General features: G+C 37.8%; 1 protein-coding gene across 1 annotated transcript in view; it reads right to left on the bottom strand.

Annotated features, from left to right (window-relative positions):
* Positions 1-15,863, bottom strand: part of FARS2 (phenylalanyl-tRNA synthetase 2, mitochondrial) — a gene marked incomplete at its 3' end in the record, with an annotated part of 85,221 nt that extends 69,358 nt beyond the window's left edge. The window contains exons 1-2 of the mRNA XM_010085773.1: positions 15,242-15,863; positions 5,069-5,228 (exon numbers count right to left, since the gene is read on the bottom strand). Coding sequence (XP_010084075.1) covers positions 5,069-5,228; positions 15,242-15,859 — 778 coding nt within the window. The remainder of the gene's footprint in view (positions 1-5,068; positions 5,229-15,241) is intronic.
* Positions 15,864-19,971: the final 4,108 nt, after the last annotated feature.

Here is a 19,971-nt window from a genome sequence, read left to right as displayed (position 1 = left end):
CATATTGTGACTTACAACAATCACTTTATTGCGTTTTGTTTGCATAACAATTAAAAATATTACATAGATGAAAAAAGTCGTGTATACAACAGTATGGTGTGTGGAAAACATTTAATTTCCTGCTCTTGGTACAAATGCATTTTTAGTCCTAGGGCTGTACAACTCTGCATTCACTGTAAAGCCATGCACATATAAAATATCTTTATTTAGCTTGCAAAATTTGCAACTGCAGGAAGAATGACATTGAATATTCAAGTAGTTTCATGTTAAGTAACAACATTCAGATAATGGTTTCTTTTTAATCTTCTGACTACCTCAAAATGAAGATTTCTCTGCTTTTTGTTCTTAAAAAAAATTTAAAAGGTAAAAAATAGTTTAAAGCTCTTTTTTAATTTTGAATTTTAATGCATATTAGCCCTTAAGAGGCATTTGTTTTAAATGCAAATAAGCAAACAAAAACTGAATATAACAAAACAAATCCACAATGAAGAAACAGCTCTCACCTTCATTCTGTTCTCTAAATTAATAATTAATCCCATATACCACAATAATTTTATTCATACAGTAGCCAGGACAATTGGGAATACCTTTGTAGTTTACATTCAAGTGTTCTTTCAGACTTGTGGCTCTGGAACTCTTTACTGAAAAAAGCAGAGGGTGCTCAGCCTTCATCAAGATTAAGCCTTCTAACTGCATTTCTACAGACTGTCACTGAATAAATGGGTACATTTATTATTTAGATACAAAATATTGTCTTGGTGCTCAATATATTCCCAAGGAATAAAGGGCATTGTTCACACTCAGCAAACTAAGCCACTGAAGATTTAAAAGGATTATGAAGATTAGGCTTTCTGTAGTACTATATAATTTACCCGATTAGGCCTAATTTATTTCTTTACATACAGCCTATGAAATGCTGGCAAAAATTATCTTTTCTAGAAATTTTAGGAGGCCAAGAGATGCATATCTGTCTTAAAACACAGAGGCACTTAAAAAAGCACAATGCTGAATCTAACCGAAGACTGATCACTAGATACTAGCTCAGTAATTTCCCTAGTTCAAAGAGATGATTTATATTAGCAGAGGATACCTGCTCGTTTCACAGCCTCAGTGTTCACAGGAGTCCCCCACGTCTCCAATGAGTAAGGAAAAAGTGAATAGTTATCGTTATTTCTGAGTCCTGAATCTAGGTAAGGAATTGGTCTGCACTCAAAAGTAATGGTGCTATCAGGTACTAAACTAAACAAGTATCTGTTAGTGCTAGCCTAATTGAGTCTCATAATGAAAAAGGCAAAAGCACTAAAAAATAACGAAAAGAGGAAAAAAACCCCACAACACATTAAAGCAGCCTATTGCTATGCTACAAGCACAGAAGCAACAAAGCCAGAGACCCAGATGGTCTTCACTGACCAGAAATTCTCTTTGTTGCTGTGAGGATTATTTTCAGAGAATGAGTCTATGGGAGAAAAAGGAGACGGACACAAGGGGGGTGCTGGGGAGCACAGAAGGTATCGAGCCATGGCCACTTGAGGAGTGTGTCGATTTTTAAGTACTCTGCACCTCATTGCTTCAGCTAATTCACTTGCAGCAGACTATGTTAGTACATTATTATTAGCCAGACCATTATGGCCCCAATAAATGATTTTTTTTTAAACTCCTTACACTCATAGATCTCCATGCACTCAAAGGAGACATGAGTACAACAGAGTTAAGAAGAAGAAAGAGCAGAACAATGTGTTTGATTTAAAAGACATCCAGTAGCTGCTCAGTCAGAACCAGCAGCAGCAGAACCATCAATCAAAGCACAGCATTACTCACCCTCCCGCCTTCTGTTACTGGTGCCTAGGAATGGGGTATATACATATGGGACAGCAGTGAATTTTGGGTCATTTAATGTAAAGTAACAAATCACAGAACCAGTACACAGTCATTCTCTTCTATTTGCTATAGCAAGATTATTTCAGACTCAAACTACAGAAGGGTCAGAGAAATAACTGGCGTTGGGAAAGACTGACCAACTTTATGAGGACACCTAAGAGAGCGAAGCTTGGAAAGCCTCACTACAATGTAACTAAAACAAGAGAGAACAGACTTCCTACACTAACATCTGCATGTGAAGATGAAGGTGTAAGCTGAATCAGTAGATTTTAAGTGTGCACTGTATCTGGAGGTAACAGAGGAAAACTAAGAATGGTGATCTCTCAGCATATTTGGAATAGCATCCTGACAGCAAAATCTCATTAAAGACACCGAAAGACCATCACTTGCAGAATGCAAAATCAGACATGGCATAGCACTAGAAAGTGTCTTACAAAGAATTATCTTATATTGTCAACTATTTAAGACAACTGATTGCATGCTCTAGATACTTCGTTGCCTTTAATATCCCTCACTCCTTTGCCTGTTGGCAAAGCCAGGAAGAAATAAAAAGACAAACCTCAGGAATAAATGTAGGTGCAGAGTTTTACGAAGTCTTTGACCTTCCTCATGACAGCCCAGTGATCTTTAAGCAACTTTTGTTACATTGTTTACTGGCATGTACAGTCAACCCTAAAGCATTCAGATAGTCAGGTAAAGCAAATTATTACTATTAAATATTATGTAAACTAATCTAGTGCAAATTATTACTATTAAATATTATGTAAACTAATCTAGTGCAATAGGCATCTGAAATGCAACAAGGAAAAAAAAAAAATAAAGAAAGGTCAGTGATCTGACCTTCCTGCAAAGATCCTGCAGACATCCTAAATGTATCATCCCCCTGAGTTGGTGAATTCAGAGAAGCACTGCAGAAGCCCAGCCATACAAGTCTAGGACTTCAAGCCTAAACTAATTTATGCAAAACTAAATTACATGCCTATGCCTTCATGGTAGACTTAATATGCAATACAAAGAATCTGCCCGTGAATAATAGCTGACTGTAGGACAGTGCAACATTTCAGTATCTTACTGCATCTATGATCACACTAGCCTGCTAGAAGAGATGGGCAACTTCACTGCAATATTCTGCTAACAGCACAGGCTGTAAAGAATACAACTAATGTGAAGCATAAAATAAAATTTTTGCTTTTAACAGAACATAGGGTCTTACAGAACTTCTGCGAGAAGAAAAAATATACAGAATTTTTCCAAGAGCAATAAATTCAGTAAAATACATTTTAAATTTTAGTTTAAAATCTATGTGAGACACAAAAGTAATCAAACTGTTATGTGAAGAGTAAAATGAAAATATAACAGCTTTCAAAAGACAACTTTAACTATGTGTCACCAAGGTCACTTGTACTGCACCCATCTTGTATGTCTAGTGCCTAGCATGAAGTTCACTACTTTGAATATTACCTTCCTGTTTGTACTGACAGCTTACAAGAAGACCAAGAAAGTGAAGAGGGGAGAACTTCATTCACAATTGCTACACTAAGAAGGCAGCACCTAACTTTTAGTCTGTGGGTTTACAATATAAGAATATTTTTTTAATGCCTTTCTAGCTACTGTATGGACTGTAGAAGGACTTGTAATAGCCAACATAACTAAAGCTTGAAGTGCAGCATCTGTCAACAATTAGAGAAGGATGTCACTGCAGTCTCAGATATCACTAATAACTCCTAGGAACTGCTCACTTTAAACACCCTCAGCATCTGAGTTTGATCTAAAAATATAATTCTTACATCTAGTCACTTTGATCCTAATTTTGTATGTTTCAAAAGGCTGCTGTTAAGTAAAATACAAGCACAAGAAAAAATTAACTCGGGAACTTAAAAAAAAATTTTTGTCCAGGTGGGATAAAACAAAAACTGGTAAAAGTTTTGCTTGCTGTACATTAAACTTTACAATTTCAGACAAATATTCAAGCAGTCATATATAGGACTTGCAACCATTATCAATCGACTCTTGGAACTACCGCTCTGAATTCAGTGGGCACCTTAAAGAGCTCTGAAAGCAGACAGCATACCCTGTGCATTCCAGTACTATCCAGTATTTCCTCAACAGAAAAATGAATCAGTTCAGAAGAGCAGACGCCTTGCCAGGAAATAGCATTAACGTAGCAATTTTGATTCAGACCATTTATAAATTCAGCTCCTGAAACTGAAAGCAGATATTTCCAAGGAGAGGATATTTCATTCATGTACACAGACATTCATTACCCTTCCTCATTCCACTCTAAGTACTGAACAACAATTATTTTTCAGCTTGGTGCAAACTTAGCAAATGCCTAAAAGCTTAGTCTCCCTTCAGCTGCAAGGTTTAATTTATTTGCGCAAGGGAAACACTCGAGGCCCTTTGTGTGCATACGCAGCAAAGCAGCACGTGCACATACGTACCCCTTCTCCTGTCAAGCTCCATGCTACCGGTGCAAGATGGCAGATCACTGGCCCTCATGCTCCCCAGCAGCCCTAGATGTGATGCCACGGCCATGCCCTGTCCCTCCGGGCACACGGGAGGCCCAGGAGGATGAAGCTGAGGAGGTCACACACAATTTTGTGCTGGAGCTCTCTCTCATTGCAGGACCCACACTGACTGGTACACTGTGTCTACTCTGACACATGGATTCTGCCAGACAAGTGCCTGTAGTTGGGTCTGGCATGTGCCCCTACCTGTATTCATGCCCACTATGTTACCCTGACACACTGCATACCAAAACATCTTCAAAAAAACCTGATGATACAACACAATGTTGTGTGCACCAGTATTTAGAAAAAAACAAGAGGAGTGTGTTTGGCTCTTGGGCTGTGCTCTGTTTTATAAGGCGTGGATATAACAGCATTAAAGATCAATAACATAAAGTACAGATTATAGCTGAAAGGTCAATCAATAGCCAGTTACTCTGACATTAAAAAAATGACACTGAGATGGAACTCTGACCAAATTTAAGACAAAAAATGTAATAGCAAAGAATATGAACAAAGACTCCTAAAAATTACTGTAACTCTTATTAGAAAAAAAACCACATGCATGCCAGCTGTCAACATCACCCCTAAGCCTCCTGTTTTTATTATGCAGCAAAATGTTTCCCAAAAGTCTGGATGCCTACAGCCATCAGCACCCCAGGAAAAAAAAAGCAAGAACCTACCATCACCAAAGATGTGAGTCATGAGTTTTGTGAGCACTTGCTTCAGGTTGAACTCCACCAGCCTCACTGCTTCCATGGTGTGACACTCTTGCTTGTGTGCAGTGCGATGACCTTGCTCAAACAACTGTAAACCTTCACCATCTTTAATGTTGGAGAACAACTAGAACGAAACCAGAAAAACACCAGCATTCTGCATCAGTGACTCTCTAAATGAAAACAGAAAATGAAGTTTTATTGATTTAAGTGGGAATCTTACCTGCTAAGTCTGTACCATAAAGAAGAAAGGTAAAGACTTCGATTTTATACTAATTCTGGTCACTAAACACATAGATAAATTATCACAAGAACAGAAATAGTCATACAATAAGATTTGTTTTATTTCTGTACCATCTCTTCAATAATACAGTTAGCTACAGGAAAATATTAATTTATAAAGGAAACATATCTTTTTTTCTGATCTTGTTAGTTTGAAAGTTATTATGCAGAACAAAATACACTACACAGTATATGTAAATTATATCCCAACAACTACAACACACAATAGCATTTATCACAGCTTCAACATTCTTTAGTAATTGAATGACTTAAAAGAAATACCAAGAAACTCAACACTTCTTTAAAAAGCTGTAATTAAATGAACTTTAAAAAAACAAACAACAACAACAACAAAAACCAAAACAAAGAACACCTGGCAATTTAGTAAGATCTTAAGCTGCTTATATTTGATTCATATCCTGGGTATAGTTTATTCATGTAAGGACCACCATTTTTCTGCATTTTTCCCCCACACAGCACCTTTCTGTGTACAGGAATTTTGCCTATGGTGCATTTAAGGATTCATGGGCTTCACCTGGGTTTTTCAGATTAATTACAAAGTAATTAAAAAAGGGCAGGTGATCCACTGTATTTGGGATGTGACAGACTTGCTCTTCATGTAGAGGGCACTCTCCACCACATCTGCTGCAAGTTGAAGATTTCTAATTTCCTGTACATCCCCCCCATACATCTCTGGACAGTCAAGCACAGACAGATACTTATCAGCAATTCTACATCCTCTCAGAGAGACTAATAAAACACTCCCACTAAGCCAAATCACTGGAGGGTCTGTGTCCTGGGAAGACAAGCAGTTTTACACTGCAAAGAGGATTTTTGTTGGAAGTCCTTAACAGAGTCGTTTTCTCTACAACGGTAAGTCTGGAGGGCAGGGAGACCTAAATGTGAAAGTGTTTCTAGTGCCCTTTCCTACCTCTCCTCCTCCACATTCCCATAGTCAACCAAGCACACACACAGGGAAAAACACAAGTATTGAGACTTTCTTCACATTAAGCCTCCCAGCATAACAAGCTCTTACTCAGGAAATGCCACGAAATGCGCGTAACCTTAACACCGATGCCCACAGAAGTTGTTTTAATTGCAGTTTGGTGCCTTCAGTGCATTAAATGCTTTAAAAAAGTTCAAGTGAACCTCTGGTAGCCTACAAATGCTGAACACAATTAAGACTAGCTTCTAGCACGTTTCATACAGACACAATGCAGGCAGAAGGAGTCTGAGTTTAGATAGCACACAAACTAGCAGCAAAATGGACTGAGAGAATAAAGAAAAAAAAAACCCATCAGTAGCAACTTTGTATTGCTAGTCAGAAGAAGACTTGGCTGGCAGATCAAGAAAACAACTCTCAAGTTAGTCTCCTTGGTGTGTTGCAGAAAAATACAAAACTAAAAAAAAGGAAAAAGAGAAATAATGTAAAAAACTATTATCCATCAGTCTAACAAAAATGCCTTTACTAATCAAAAGGCAGCAGCTTGGCAAAACTAGGTATTACACTTTTAAATAACAGATTCTTTATTCAAGTGCTCACCGAAAAGATTAAACCCCTTTCTTCGTACTGGCATTATTTCTGCACTGGTTGGGAAAAGATGATACCCACCTTGTAACTAATTTACTGTCAGCAGGGCAGATCAGTCATCCAGCATGTGGTTTTGAAATCCAGAGGGTATTCACAGAGGCCACCATTAGCCTAGGGATGTTAACCGTCTTAGGCTCACTGTGTGGTTAATGGACAGACACAGGCTTCCTCACACAGGAGCCTGGAGAGGATAAACAGATTCCCGCTCTGAACTACCCTCTACAGGTAGCTATTCTTTCTCTCTATTGACTGAAGACACTATCCCTCAGTAAACGAGAAATAACTTTCACCCCACAGAGATTTTCCCTCTTTGGACTTGAATACACTGTACTTACACATTAGAAGACTTAACTGTTATTTTCTATGTCAGCAGTATTTTAGGACATGAAACTCTTCTTCCTTTTCCTCTTCACCCCTCCCCTCACCCCTCAGCTTAAAACTGGTTCCTCAGATCACTGCAAGGAACAGATAGTTTGGACACTGCCTTTAAAATACAACATTTATCAACAACTATGTAGAAGTACTTTTCCTTACCACTGTATTATTCCTAAAATGCTGACATTGCAATTACTGTCTGAAGCAAAATTATGTTTTAGTAAATTATACCAGATGTGGCAACAAAATACGTACAAGAACCATTAGAGTAAATGCATTTAGTCACACCCCAGCCCTCCAACCTGCTGCCCTCTTCATCCTGCCAAACCAGCCATATGCACCATCTCCTCCTCTGTGCCAGGAGAAGAGTCCGTGAGGTGGTTCAGTGACCCAGGCTGGGAGGTGGATCTGGATGAGAAGCAACCCAGGAGAAGGAAAGAAACTGAGGGAGATGAAAACAATCAAATTCAGCTCAGTAATCAATTAGCAGCATACTGGCAGCAACAGGAGATGATGCACTGGCACATGGGATGGGGCTGGGCCACTTTTGGTATGGGCATGAATCTATGCCAGTTCGCACAGGCTGTGAAAGCACCGCCTTAGGGGAGTCCCTGAAAGACAGGTAGTGGCAGGGAAACAGCCCCTCTTACAGTCAGGCACCAAGAGGCACTTTGGTATTCTCCACAGAGGCTCAGTCAGCTCCTGGCAACTCCAGCACAGCTGTGGACGAGTTTATACTGAGGAATAAAAGATGCCTTACCATTGTATTAATATTTATTCCCTTCTTTTCATTCACTGACATTGCTATGTCAATATGAGCAGCTTTAAACTGATAACACCAATTTCACTATTACAATGATTGAACTGTGCTAAGTACATGTCTCAGATTAGAAACACTTCAACACCTCTATATACACAAAGCCAGGGAAGCCAAAGCTTGAATAAAATGAAGAATCACCTATAGTCACTCCTTTTTGATGTCAATTCTTAAGCACATACCTGAGCAAATGGGAAAAAAAAATCTACCAGTCTTGCATAAAACACTGATACATCCAAGATGCCACAATTTCATGTGTGTTTATTATTTTGGTGCAGACTAAAATAAAATGCACTATTCTATTGTATTGAATATGATCAGTCAATACTACTGACAGAAATTGAGCACCTATGTCTGTCTAGTGTAGGGACAAGCAGGTTTTTCTTTAAGTGAACGTGTGCAAAACATGGAATATTGTGTCATCATCCAGAAGTCAAAAAAATTAATAATTAGCAGGATTTATCATCATATCGCACTGATGCTGAATTACAGTTCTTTTCTGCTTTCTCCTTTGAAGTGACCTTACTATGTGGCATGAAATTTGCTCACACTTTAGCTCATAATTAGAATAAAGTCAAATTTGGTAACATATAACAGCCAGAAGACACTGGGTTCTAACTGGACAAATACAAATAGAGCTATGCTCCTTTACAAGTGCTTCACAGTATTTCTTAGCCCAGCACAGAGGGCAGAAATCACAGGTGTTATTTCAATAAAGACCCCAACATCTCTTCAGTCACTTGACAGACTTTTTAACCTCACATCGCTTCATTATCCATATGCTTAGGATTCAACCCAAGATTAAGTGTCTCTTTACAGGATGCCATTCATAGCAGGCTTCAGATCAGAAAGATCTGTAACTACATCCTGTCTTTCCACAAGGCAGTTGTGTGTTCCTCCTGCCAGTCGCGCATACGCCAGCAATTAAGATAATGTACATAATGCTCATGTACTTATACCCACAGACAAACCAGCACTTAAGACCGGCTCTACATAAGGATCTGCATGTGACAACACTCAACCTTGCCACACCAAATACATTTTGACTCACTGGCCCTGATAAATATGCCTATAAATAAACAAACAGCTGCACTCTAAATCCACTTACAAACAGCAAACCATTTCCACAATATTTTTAATGTGCTGTAACACTCAAACAATGGATCAAGAATGATGAAGATGATGCTACTTGAAGATGTCTCATAAAAAAGAAAACCTAATGCCAGTCCCAATTAGCCTCCAAGAGAATGAAACATGTAAACCTGCACCCCCGTCCAGGCTGTTTCACGTGCAAAAGATACACAGGTCACTGTCTGCGCAACAGAACGCTCTTTACTGTATATTGATAAGCATTTGTTTTGGGAGAAGACGGAAAATGTCACTTCAAGCAACAAGCGCGCAGAGTGGTCACTTTAATTTCTGGATCCTTCAGTTTTCAGTCCTTCACTTACAGCAAAACAAGGTTACTTCTGTTTGTGGCTTTTTTTATATCCTAATCAAAGTGTTTCTGAATAAAACCACTAAATCATAACCACGTGGTGGGAAAAACCATACAGACCTTTTGGAACAGCAAAGAAAACACAACACTGCTACACAGGTATCAGTTACAATGGGACATATGATAGGACTCAGACTTCTCTTCCTGTGGCAACAGGAATTCCTTTATTTTTAAGCATCCTAGACTTCCCAAATAAACTTTTAGACATCTTGCTCTTTTTTCTCCCACACTATTTAAATAATGCCTTGAACAGATTCAACAGCTTTATTCTGAAAAGCATTGCTAGATTTATTTTTTTTTTTTTTTAGGTGGATGAGACACCAAGAAAGACAAAGTTTTGAAAAATATTTTATATCAAGTCTTCGTAATAGAGGATGAACTAGGGTCTTCCAAACTTTCTAGACCATGGACCAACATGAAAATCTCACAGACCGTCTGACATCCTTCACTGTCAAATTTTCAACCAAAAGTAAGAAAGAAAACAATGTAGGTCATTGGACCAGTGAAGCTCTACTTAATATGGCACCATCTATGCACAACAGCTTGGACAATACTGAATAATACAACACTCACAATTGGGGTGGACATCCACAAGTGTGAAGTCAGCTCCACCTGAACTAGCCGGGTCCTTTATTTATAACAGTCAGCCACATTTCAGCCTCAGGAAGAAGTCCATGTCAGAATACTCTAGCAAAGTAATGCTGCTGTTCTTTTTCTTAACATGGAGGCGACCTAGTTCAGGTGGCCCTGCTCCTGTATGCTCCTTCCTGCTCCCTGAGAGTAGGACTATCAGCTTCCTTGGGACTGATGCATTGCTCACAACCAGCATCTCAAACACCATCGCAGAGGCAGCAGCACCTGAAACTTGATGTGATGAAAACTGCTTATCGAGCTGGATATGGGGTAGATGACCATCCTAAGTGGAAAAAAAAAAAAAAAAAATCTATTTCATCATTTGCCACCTAGAGACGAAAGCTGACATTTCCACCAAAACTGATCTCCACTTCAACACTATTATCTCAAAGCATCCAGAAAATCAGAAATTCCCTCTTACTCATACATGCTATTACATGACAGGAGATAAATGCCCTCAATCAGAGGGAAGGACACACAAATCCATGAGTCTCCATGTCCATCTCATCTGGCTACAGAGTCCTTGACTCCTTCTTACACAAGCCTTAATCCTCATCAGCTGAGGCACTGAAGAGCATCACCCAAATCCAAAGAAACACATAGAAAAGGGGATTTCCAGAGGCTGATTTCAGGGTCTAGTATCACCTGTAGACAAGCCCCTCCCTAACCTCAAGTTGCAGAGGGCTATGAAGACTACCTTTCATAGGCCACTTGAGCCTTTTTAAATATTTGTTCCTCTATGCCCAGCTAAACATTGCTATTATGGCTCCCAGTTAAATACACAAATATTCTCACACATACTGTAAATGCTCCAAATCACTGCAGCTAACAGGCTGATCCCTGGAATACTATAAATTTATTTAAATTCCTTTACATGTGATGAGAAAGAAATGTGATTTAAGACAGGAAGAAGCCTTCCTTTGATACGATATCAGAACAGAAATACAGTGTCCAAAGCTAGAGTAACATAGGGGATTTTGCAGAAGTCAAACCTAATGACACTAGTCTTGCAAGCAAAAACCTAGGCTGACACTTTGATTTAAAAAAAAAAAAAAAAAAAAAGTCAAAAAGTGCAAAAAAAAGACGTAGGTCAATCAAGTGTTCACCTACCCCAAACCATATGAAAAGGATAAAAGCAACTATTTTTTTAAACAATACAAAAAGAATATGGCAAAGGCACACAATCATGAAAAGACAAAGAAAGAAATACATATTCATATATATAAGAGAAGTCTATACTTGTATTATCTACGACAAGAGCTTTTGTATTTCAGGATATAAATAAATATGAATTTACAATATGGAAATGGTTTCTTGCAATAATATATACTGTTTTGGAGGAGCAGCCCTTATTTTTATCTTGAATATTTACAGTTTTCCATCGTGTCCTAACAAAAAAGTTGACATTTCCACCAAAAACATGTCAATGGAGAATAAAGATGTATCCCTACTACTTTGCAATCTCCCTATTTAGAGTTTTCAGATGTTAGCAGAAATGAGCCTGATGAGCATCATTCCTCCATCTGAACAATCTGGTATTGGCCTCCATTGGAACAAGGTTACTAAATTAGAGGAGCAATTCCTATGTTTTCACATCTGTTCCCCTTAAAATTTATGTATAATTCAGTACCGACTATAAAATACCTTATGAAGTCTCCTTCCAATGTGTAAACATTATTTGTTGTCAACTGAAAAAATGTTCTGCGATTGCCATTGGGTTTATACTGGCTCCCTCTGCTGGCTAAAATGCACAAAGTGTTGTTGAGATTTTTTTTTCTCTTTTCCATAAATTGTAGTAAGTAAAGAACAGCATAGCACAGAAAAACTTTATTTTATAATCCACCCAGGAATGTTTGCCAGTTCAAAGCTGACTACAGCAGCATTAATATTGACAATCCAAAGGATTAAAAAGAGAAAAAAGCCATACACCATAGAAGGAAAAAAAAAAAAAACTATACATCCTTTAGAAGGAAAACAGGTATGCTGGAGGAAGAGAATACAAAAGAAATACCATTTGGGGGTCCTATTTAAGAAGAACAGTTTATTTTATGTCCATAATTTTGAAGGAGATTTGGGAAGCTATTTTGGCACTAGTTTTAAATATTTCTATTAGTGTCTAACCTTCCATATATTACATTTAGGTAATAATTACGTAAAATATTTTTAAATATACTGATAATACATCTAAATAGATTTTCAGATGTTCTTTGAAAGCAGTTCAAGGACATTTTTTAAAAGTTTATGGGAAATTTCAGCATGAATTATTCTAACTTTTAGCAATGAGTGAGTTTGGAAGATGGGAATTTCTTTAGTAATTTAATATCTGCACCCATACAAAGCTGCAGAAAAGCATCAGTTACCTGCCTAGCTTCGAAGATTACTTTTATCTTACAAAAATAATCAACCAACCATCATGAAAAATAGTATAGCCAAAGAAGCAAATAGCTCACAAGTATCTTGGAGTAAAACACTGTAATATTGCCAAAATAGCGCTTGTTTTTCCAGCTCTTACTTCCATTGTATTGATTTTAACTTTGACATTAGAGAAGAATTACAGTAAAAGTTTCAGTCACAGGGCAGAAGTTTTAACCTAGCCTTGACTACAGAATTTGGTATTTGTAAAGGAGAGACACTTTTCTACATCTTCTACATCTTTCTTATCCTGCCTAAAATTTCAGCTGAGGATGAACTGACCTGTTTCCCCCCTTCCAAACTGAGATGAGATGTCAAATTCCTCCAAATTCAAGTTCCTATAAAATCAGTCTTGGTTTTGTTCTCACCCCCCTCCAGTTCTGTGTTCACTTTCACTGAGAAGACGACAAATGAGGAATGTATAAATCAAAAGAACAAAGTAGGCCCTGACAGTCACAGACTTCTCCTCAGTAGGTTACAACTTAAACACACCTATAAATAAATAAAATATTTCTCTCATGTAGTATTACCTCCATTTAGGCTTTGTTCCCCTCAGTTCCTTCTGGAATTATTTAAATTTGCGTTATTTTGAACAGACAACCAGAATATAAAACAGAAACAGTCCCCAATGAAATTTCAGAATTACACATTCAATTTTTTCCACAAGGCTCTTGTGATGATGACTGTAAGAAGTTTTACATATCCAAAGACGCTATCAGTATTTAACCTGCAACTGAAGCAAAAAAGGATGCTTTAGATCATGCTCAGATTTAGAATTTATGCATGTTGCCCAGCAAACAAGACTTTACACATTGTACACCATACCCCTACTCTTTCTTTATCAGTATAGAAAGTCAACTGGACTTTCATTCTTTAAAGATACGAACACATCTTCCAGCTGATTTCAAATTCATCAGCTATTGACATTGTCCAATAACATCTCAATCATTTTCTTGGGGGGAAAAAGAAAAGAGAGAAAAAGAAACAAGTGATCTACAATGTAATGAATCAGATTGTTAACACCGTGTATTTCTAGAGAGATGTCAGTGAGCATTTCTGTAACTTTCTTCACAATTATTAAAAACTTATTATTACTATTATTCCTATTATCAAATTTGTAGAGAAGAAATAGTCTGTCATTAGGACCAAAATTTCTTAACAATAATTTCAATGATTAGATGAATCACACCTAAGTTTGCAGAAATTCCATCCTGCAAGAGTGTCAACATTATAATTTTGTGGCAGATAGAATCTTTCCACCTGCAAGCCTGAGCTCCTGCTCAACTAAAAAAAATTGTCATGAACATAAAACATTAAGAAATAGCATTTTCTTAATGCAGTATTGTACATTTTTCTCTTGCATATACCCTGATTGTATTAATAAACAGGCCAATGGGAAAAGAACAGCAAACAAGATTGCATAAATCTGCAAGATTTCCATCTCCTGATTACCGAAGAAGCGGTTGCAAGCTGTATTTGACACCACATGGCTCACAAGAACATCTGCAAAAGGCAAGTATGTTTTTGAAATGGAAGAAGCAGTGACAGGCACAGGGTGGGAAACACCAGTGCAGGCAGTACAGACCCTTGCCATCAGTGAGAAAAGCAGGGGCCTATGATCAGCCTAGTTTTCCCTCAGGCTTCCAAACACATCACGTTTCCCTGCCAAGCTCCTGTCACCCACTGGCAACCACATTAAGAATGGTCTACATCTCTGTATTACTAGAACAAGCTAGTTTTAGTTATAGAAATGTGAATTTGGCAATATTGCTACAAACATACACAAATTGCACAAATCAATTACTATTTGGAAAACAAACTGGCTTATATTTATTGATGACCAATTATATGGCAGAATACTTAATGACACCTTAGCATTTGCAGAACATGCAAGTTGTGCCAACAAAACATATAAACTCAAGAGTCTTGTTCATCTACCTAGAGCTCTTTAGCTGATGCCTCTGAACTGATGAGTTTGCCGTGTATGTAACACACACCCATAACTATCAGCTGCAACAGATGAATCCTTCAATACAGCTTTAGGATGAGATGAAGAATGGAACAATTCATTTAAAAAGACATTAAATTTACAGAAGGCTGGAGCTATTAAAAGAAGAAAAGATAACAGAATAAAAACTGCACTCTGATGCAGCTGCAACTCACATCTGAGTCCTTCAAGAACTAATATGATAAAAGTTGTTGATAAAACAACCTCACTGAAGAGACTTGTGATAGATTTGGAATTGAATCATGCAGATCATTAGTTAAGCAAGTTGTTTCCTTTCAAAAAAAAATTTATTTTGCCAGCTTTCAAGAATATTGTCTTTCCATTTTTCCACATTTTTCTGGGAAAGTTTATAGTTGTTTTCATATTAAATATTTTTCACTTATGTGTTTCCCAAATTAAAAGTATTACCATATAAGCAATCACTTGATCTTTATTAATGTACAGCATAACATGTGTTGCTATAACACATTTATGTGCATGCAACTTACCCAAAACCTCTTTCAACCCAACTACAGAATTCCTACCTCATGACAGGAGAAGAGCCGAACTCCTTCCATCTGATGGAAGACTGGGTAGTGGGTGCTATCAATTGTATCACGGCGGTAGACATCTCCCACTGCCAGAAAGGCATCTAGGCCGGAGTGTATCAAGTCCCACTGATGAGCTGATGTATGTGCTCTTAGCATGTGATCACGATTCAAGTAATAGTTATCCTCTTTCCTTCTGCTGGCATGGTTTTGTGGGATAAGCAAACTATCAAAATTCTGCTGTACTGTAACCACTGGAGAAAGACTGTCATAGACAGAAAAGAGCGGAGTCCCACGGCGTCCTACATATTGTTTGTAAAAATGGTCCTTTACCTGCTCCTTGATTAGCCACAAAGGGTGATGCTTTTTGTTGTGCAAGTTCTTCCCCACCTTGGAAAGAATCTTCTCTGTGACATTGCTGTAGTCATCCTGAGGATAAACTTTACCAAGCAGTTCCACAGTATTTGAGCAGGGTGTGTTGGCAGAAAAATCTGAAGGTACAGACTTGGATGAAAAATGTCTTGAATGGGTGGAAATTCCTCTTACCTTTACTTGTGGTGATAAAGCTGTTTTAGTATACTTAGCTACTCTCATGAATTTCCAGAGCATTGCCATTGCAAACTCTTACAATCTAGAGAAAGAAAAAAAAATTAAAAAATGAGTTAGGGACTACAATCTTGCTGCAGGAATTGCTAGCATCTCAGGGATAAGTGAAATCTGAATGTCTGTTTGATTAATATAACAAAATTCCTGTTACAAATAACTATTTTGACATCAGATTGGGGGAAAATATCCTTGTGATCAAATTTCAGCTAGGATATCTTATTCAATTACCAGTCTTCTGCATCACTGCATCAGCATTAAGAACTCTAGACCTAGCCTTAATCCCACTGCAGATACTGCTACTCTTTATAGCTGAATAAACATCAGGCCTTCTTTAAAACAGCCTTTTTCATTCAATTAAAACGCAAGGTAATAACTGAATACTATGTATGAGAAACTCAGATATTTAACAACAGCCTTCGTCAGTCCAGGAGTCGCTCTAATAAAACTCCAGCCATTAACTTACTGCTGTATTGTCTCCCCCCATTAGCAGAAGATACAGAAGGCATTCCGTGTCAACCAGATGTGGGTGGCACACACTATGCAATCATTGCTAATTCTTACTCAATGCCAAACAAAACCAGTTTAACCTTCCAAACCACTGAACCACTGTGAAAAAGCAGATGGTCAGACTACAAGGCAGATATTTATATATAAACAGAAGATTCAGTTCACATATGAGTATTGCACAAGATTCACAGTAAAGATTCCACGTAGTCAGAACCAATGTTAGCATTTTGGGGTGAACACAAACCCCCTTTTCCATATGTTCCCAGAGTGGCTATTTTCACGGCTTACACCACTGTAGGGGGAAGAGAGGTTTGTCAAATATCAGGAAGGTCAACGAAGTGGTAAGACACCGAAAGATACCTGAATTGAACATGTTTCCTATCAAAGGGCTATATTTAGACATTTGCCCTGTTTACAAACAGGCTTTGTGCTTCAGGTGTACACACCTGCATTATTCTGTAGTGTTCAAAGAGATAATTCCAAAAACAAAGAGTTTTGAGGATCACAAGCCCTTCAGTCACCTCAAGTGCATAAGCCCATTCCATGATGCAAAATCACTTGAAAATCTATAGTTGGGCTTCACAAATATTAGCATAGGTTCCAGTAAAATAATTAAGCATGACAATTTGTTTACATTGTAGTTTTGACCCACTCAGCTGGCAGCAAACAAATTCCACAGAGCCGCTCGCTCACCTTGCCCCCTCCCCAGGATTGGGTAGAGAATTAAAGGGGCAAAGGGAAAAGAGACTGGCGTGTTGAGATAAGAACAATTTAATAACTAAACTACAATAACATGGAAAATAATAATAATAATGATAATTGTAATAATAGTAATATATCCAAACATACAAATGAGTGATATACAGAGATACTGCTCACCACCTGATGACCAAGGCTCAGCCTGTTCCTGGCTAACAATCCTGGAGTAGACACAGTCCTGAAACCTCAATCCCAGAAAAAAGACAAGAGTCCAAGTGTCTGAGCACTGACTGAGAGAGAGAAAGAGGGAACTTCCAGAGACCCCCTCACCTATATTCTGGGGATGACACGCATGATATGGAATATATCATTGGTCAGTTTCAGTCTCAATCCTAAACCTAAGGTCAAATCCTAGGCTAGTAACTGGGGCTGTGTCCCTCCCAGCTTCTCCTGCACCTGCAGACACTGGCACAGCAGAGAAGCTGAAAAGCCCTTGACTGTCCTGGCAGCAACTATAAACATCAGTGTGTTATCAGCCTTCTCCTCAGCACAAATCCAAAACACAGCCTCACACTAGCTACTGTGAAGAAAGTTAATTCTGTCCCATCTGAAAACAGGACAACTTATTACAGAATGGGGAAACAGAGGCATTAGAAGTTAAGTGACTGGGGAAAGGCATCTGCCCCAAACAACAAACTGGTTTGTAATTCTCTATGAACCAAGAAATCCAGGGCCACAGGTTTTTTGGGTGAAAGAATTTCCCATGGAATTCTTCTTAAAGAAAGGAGGGAAGAAAGGACATAATTAATAGACAACAGTCTTCAAGGGGTAGCTTTCCATCTTTACACTAGGATTATTTGGCTAGCTTTTCATGGAAACATAAGAGAAACAAGTGTAAAAAAAGAACAAACAAGCTAAGATTATTTTTCATACTCTTAAGCCCCAAAAATATATATGGAAATAAAGTAGATATATTCTAGAATACCGAGTGCCCAAAAAACAGATTTGTAAAAGATAAGGGGTATGTTCATATTTGGCTTCCTTTCTTCCGGCTTACACCTGGATGTTCTTGTTTGCTGAATGTTCTATGATTCTATGTTCTCTATAGGTCTATTTCTGGAAGTAACGGTATCTCAATAAATCAAAATAAAAGATGGGTAGTCAGAAATTTTGGCAGGGCAGCATAAGATACTTGGTTTAATCCTTTTTCTGGTCAAATATCTCAAGAAAAAAAGACCAGCTACAACTTTTATCTAGTTTTTTTTGTTTTGTTTTTTTTGTTTTGTTTTGTTATAATTTTAAAGAGCTTGCAAAACAATTTCACCAAATCAGTTCTTGGCCATTACTGATAAGGTTCTTCCATAAATGAATTCACACACACACACCAGAAACCCTTCTGACACAGACTAAATGAGGGATAGCCTTATGTTTTGAAAAGAAGCTTCATTTTCCCCAAACATACATTCTCCTTCATGGAAAGTGAGTTCTTATTTTCAAACAGCTGCTTGAAATACTCAGTTCTAGTCAGATAACGAATTCAGCTTCCCTTAAGTAAATATCACCATCTGCCCATACATTTATTTTTCTAAGAAATTTGGTTCCAAACTTATACATAACTGTAATGTACGAAAAACTCTCGTGACTTTATCATGAGTCTCGTGATGCTTGCTGCTTTCCTAAATACCATTCCTCTGAGAATCACACAACCATATGAGAAGCTTAACTTTCACATAAACAGTTCTTCTCATTATTATAACTTTATGGAAAAAGAAACTAGAACATGAACCATAACTGTTGGAGGTGGGAAGGGACTTTGTTTATTTTAAGAGACATGATTTCTAAGGGAGACCCTAATGTATAGATCTCTAAGGGCTTACCTGATGATTTTTCAGTATTTGTAATGAGCAACACTGCTATCAGTTTCTGATAGTTTAGAAACGCTAATTTTTCTGAGAAAGTGATATTTACTCTTCACAAACTTGTACAGGAGGAAAACCTACATATGCACTTGTGTCAGAGTTTTCATCCTAACATTATGCCTGTGTCTTAAATAATTAAACTGCATTACTATCTGCACTACTATTCTAATCTAAAGCAAAATCTACCGTGAGCAGTAAGAAAAAAAGTTACAGTTATCAGATGTTATCCAATAAGTTATCCAGTGTCCAAGTACTGCAAACAGCAAACAAGCAGTAAAGGTGCCACTGACATGGTATCACCCAAGAGCACCAAAAACACTGAGGTCCATCACCAACACTCTTCTACTGCCCTCTCCCACCCTAGACTCACATATGCTACTTCCAGGATCATTACAGAAAAATGGTATTGGAGTTAGTTCAACTCATCTGGTGATAAATTACATCTAGGGAGAGAAGCCATAGAGAAGGAAGGAAAAAGCCACATTTACACTCTTTACACTGTACAAGAAACCTTCAAATCAAATAAATGTTTACCAGGCCACAAAGTAGCACTGGAAAATAGAGAATCTCTTTATCTTTCTGCTAGCAATAAATAACTCATATTAAGGATACACTAATTACTTACGTTCACTTGTAATAAATAGACAGTTATTTCTAGTAGACATCGATCTAAAGGTCTGAAAAAGCAGTTTAAATACGTAATTTTCTTCCTTCATTTCCATCATGCTTGTTATCTGGCAGTAAAGTGAAACTGGTTTCTGTGCACACTGACAAAAAACCTGAATCCCACAGCAAAGACTGCCAGCCAGCTAACAACCAGAGCAAGTCAAACAGCAGCTGTACGTCCTGCCATTGAAAACAAACACATAAATGGGAAATAAACGTGGAACGATCACCACTGGCATCTATGAAACAAAGATGGCAAAGAGCTCCACCAGCACTACCAGTGGATCATGTGTTCAGGGCTTGACAGTGGCTCTGACTTGAAGCAGGGAG

Source organism: Pterocles gutturalis, unplaced genomic scaffold (assembly GCF_000699245.1).
Source record: "Pterocles gutturalis isolate BGI_N339 unplaced genomic scaffold, ASM69924v1 scaffold20830, whole genome shotgun sequence".
In the NCBI taxonomy this organism is placed as follows: Eukaryota; Metazoa; Chordata; class Aves; order Pterocliformes; family Pteroclidae; genus Pterocles; species Pterocles gutturalis.
The sequence above is the reverse complement of the archived record's forward strand: the minus strand, read 5'-3'. Positions and strand labels throughout refer to the sequence as shown.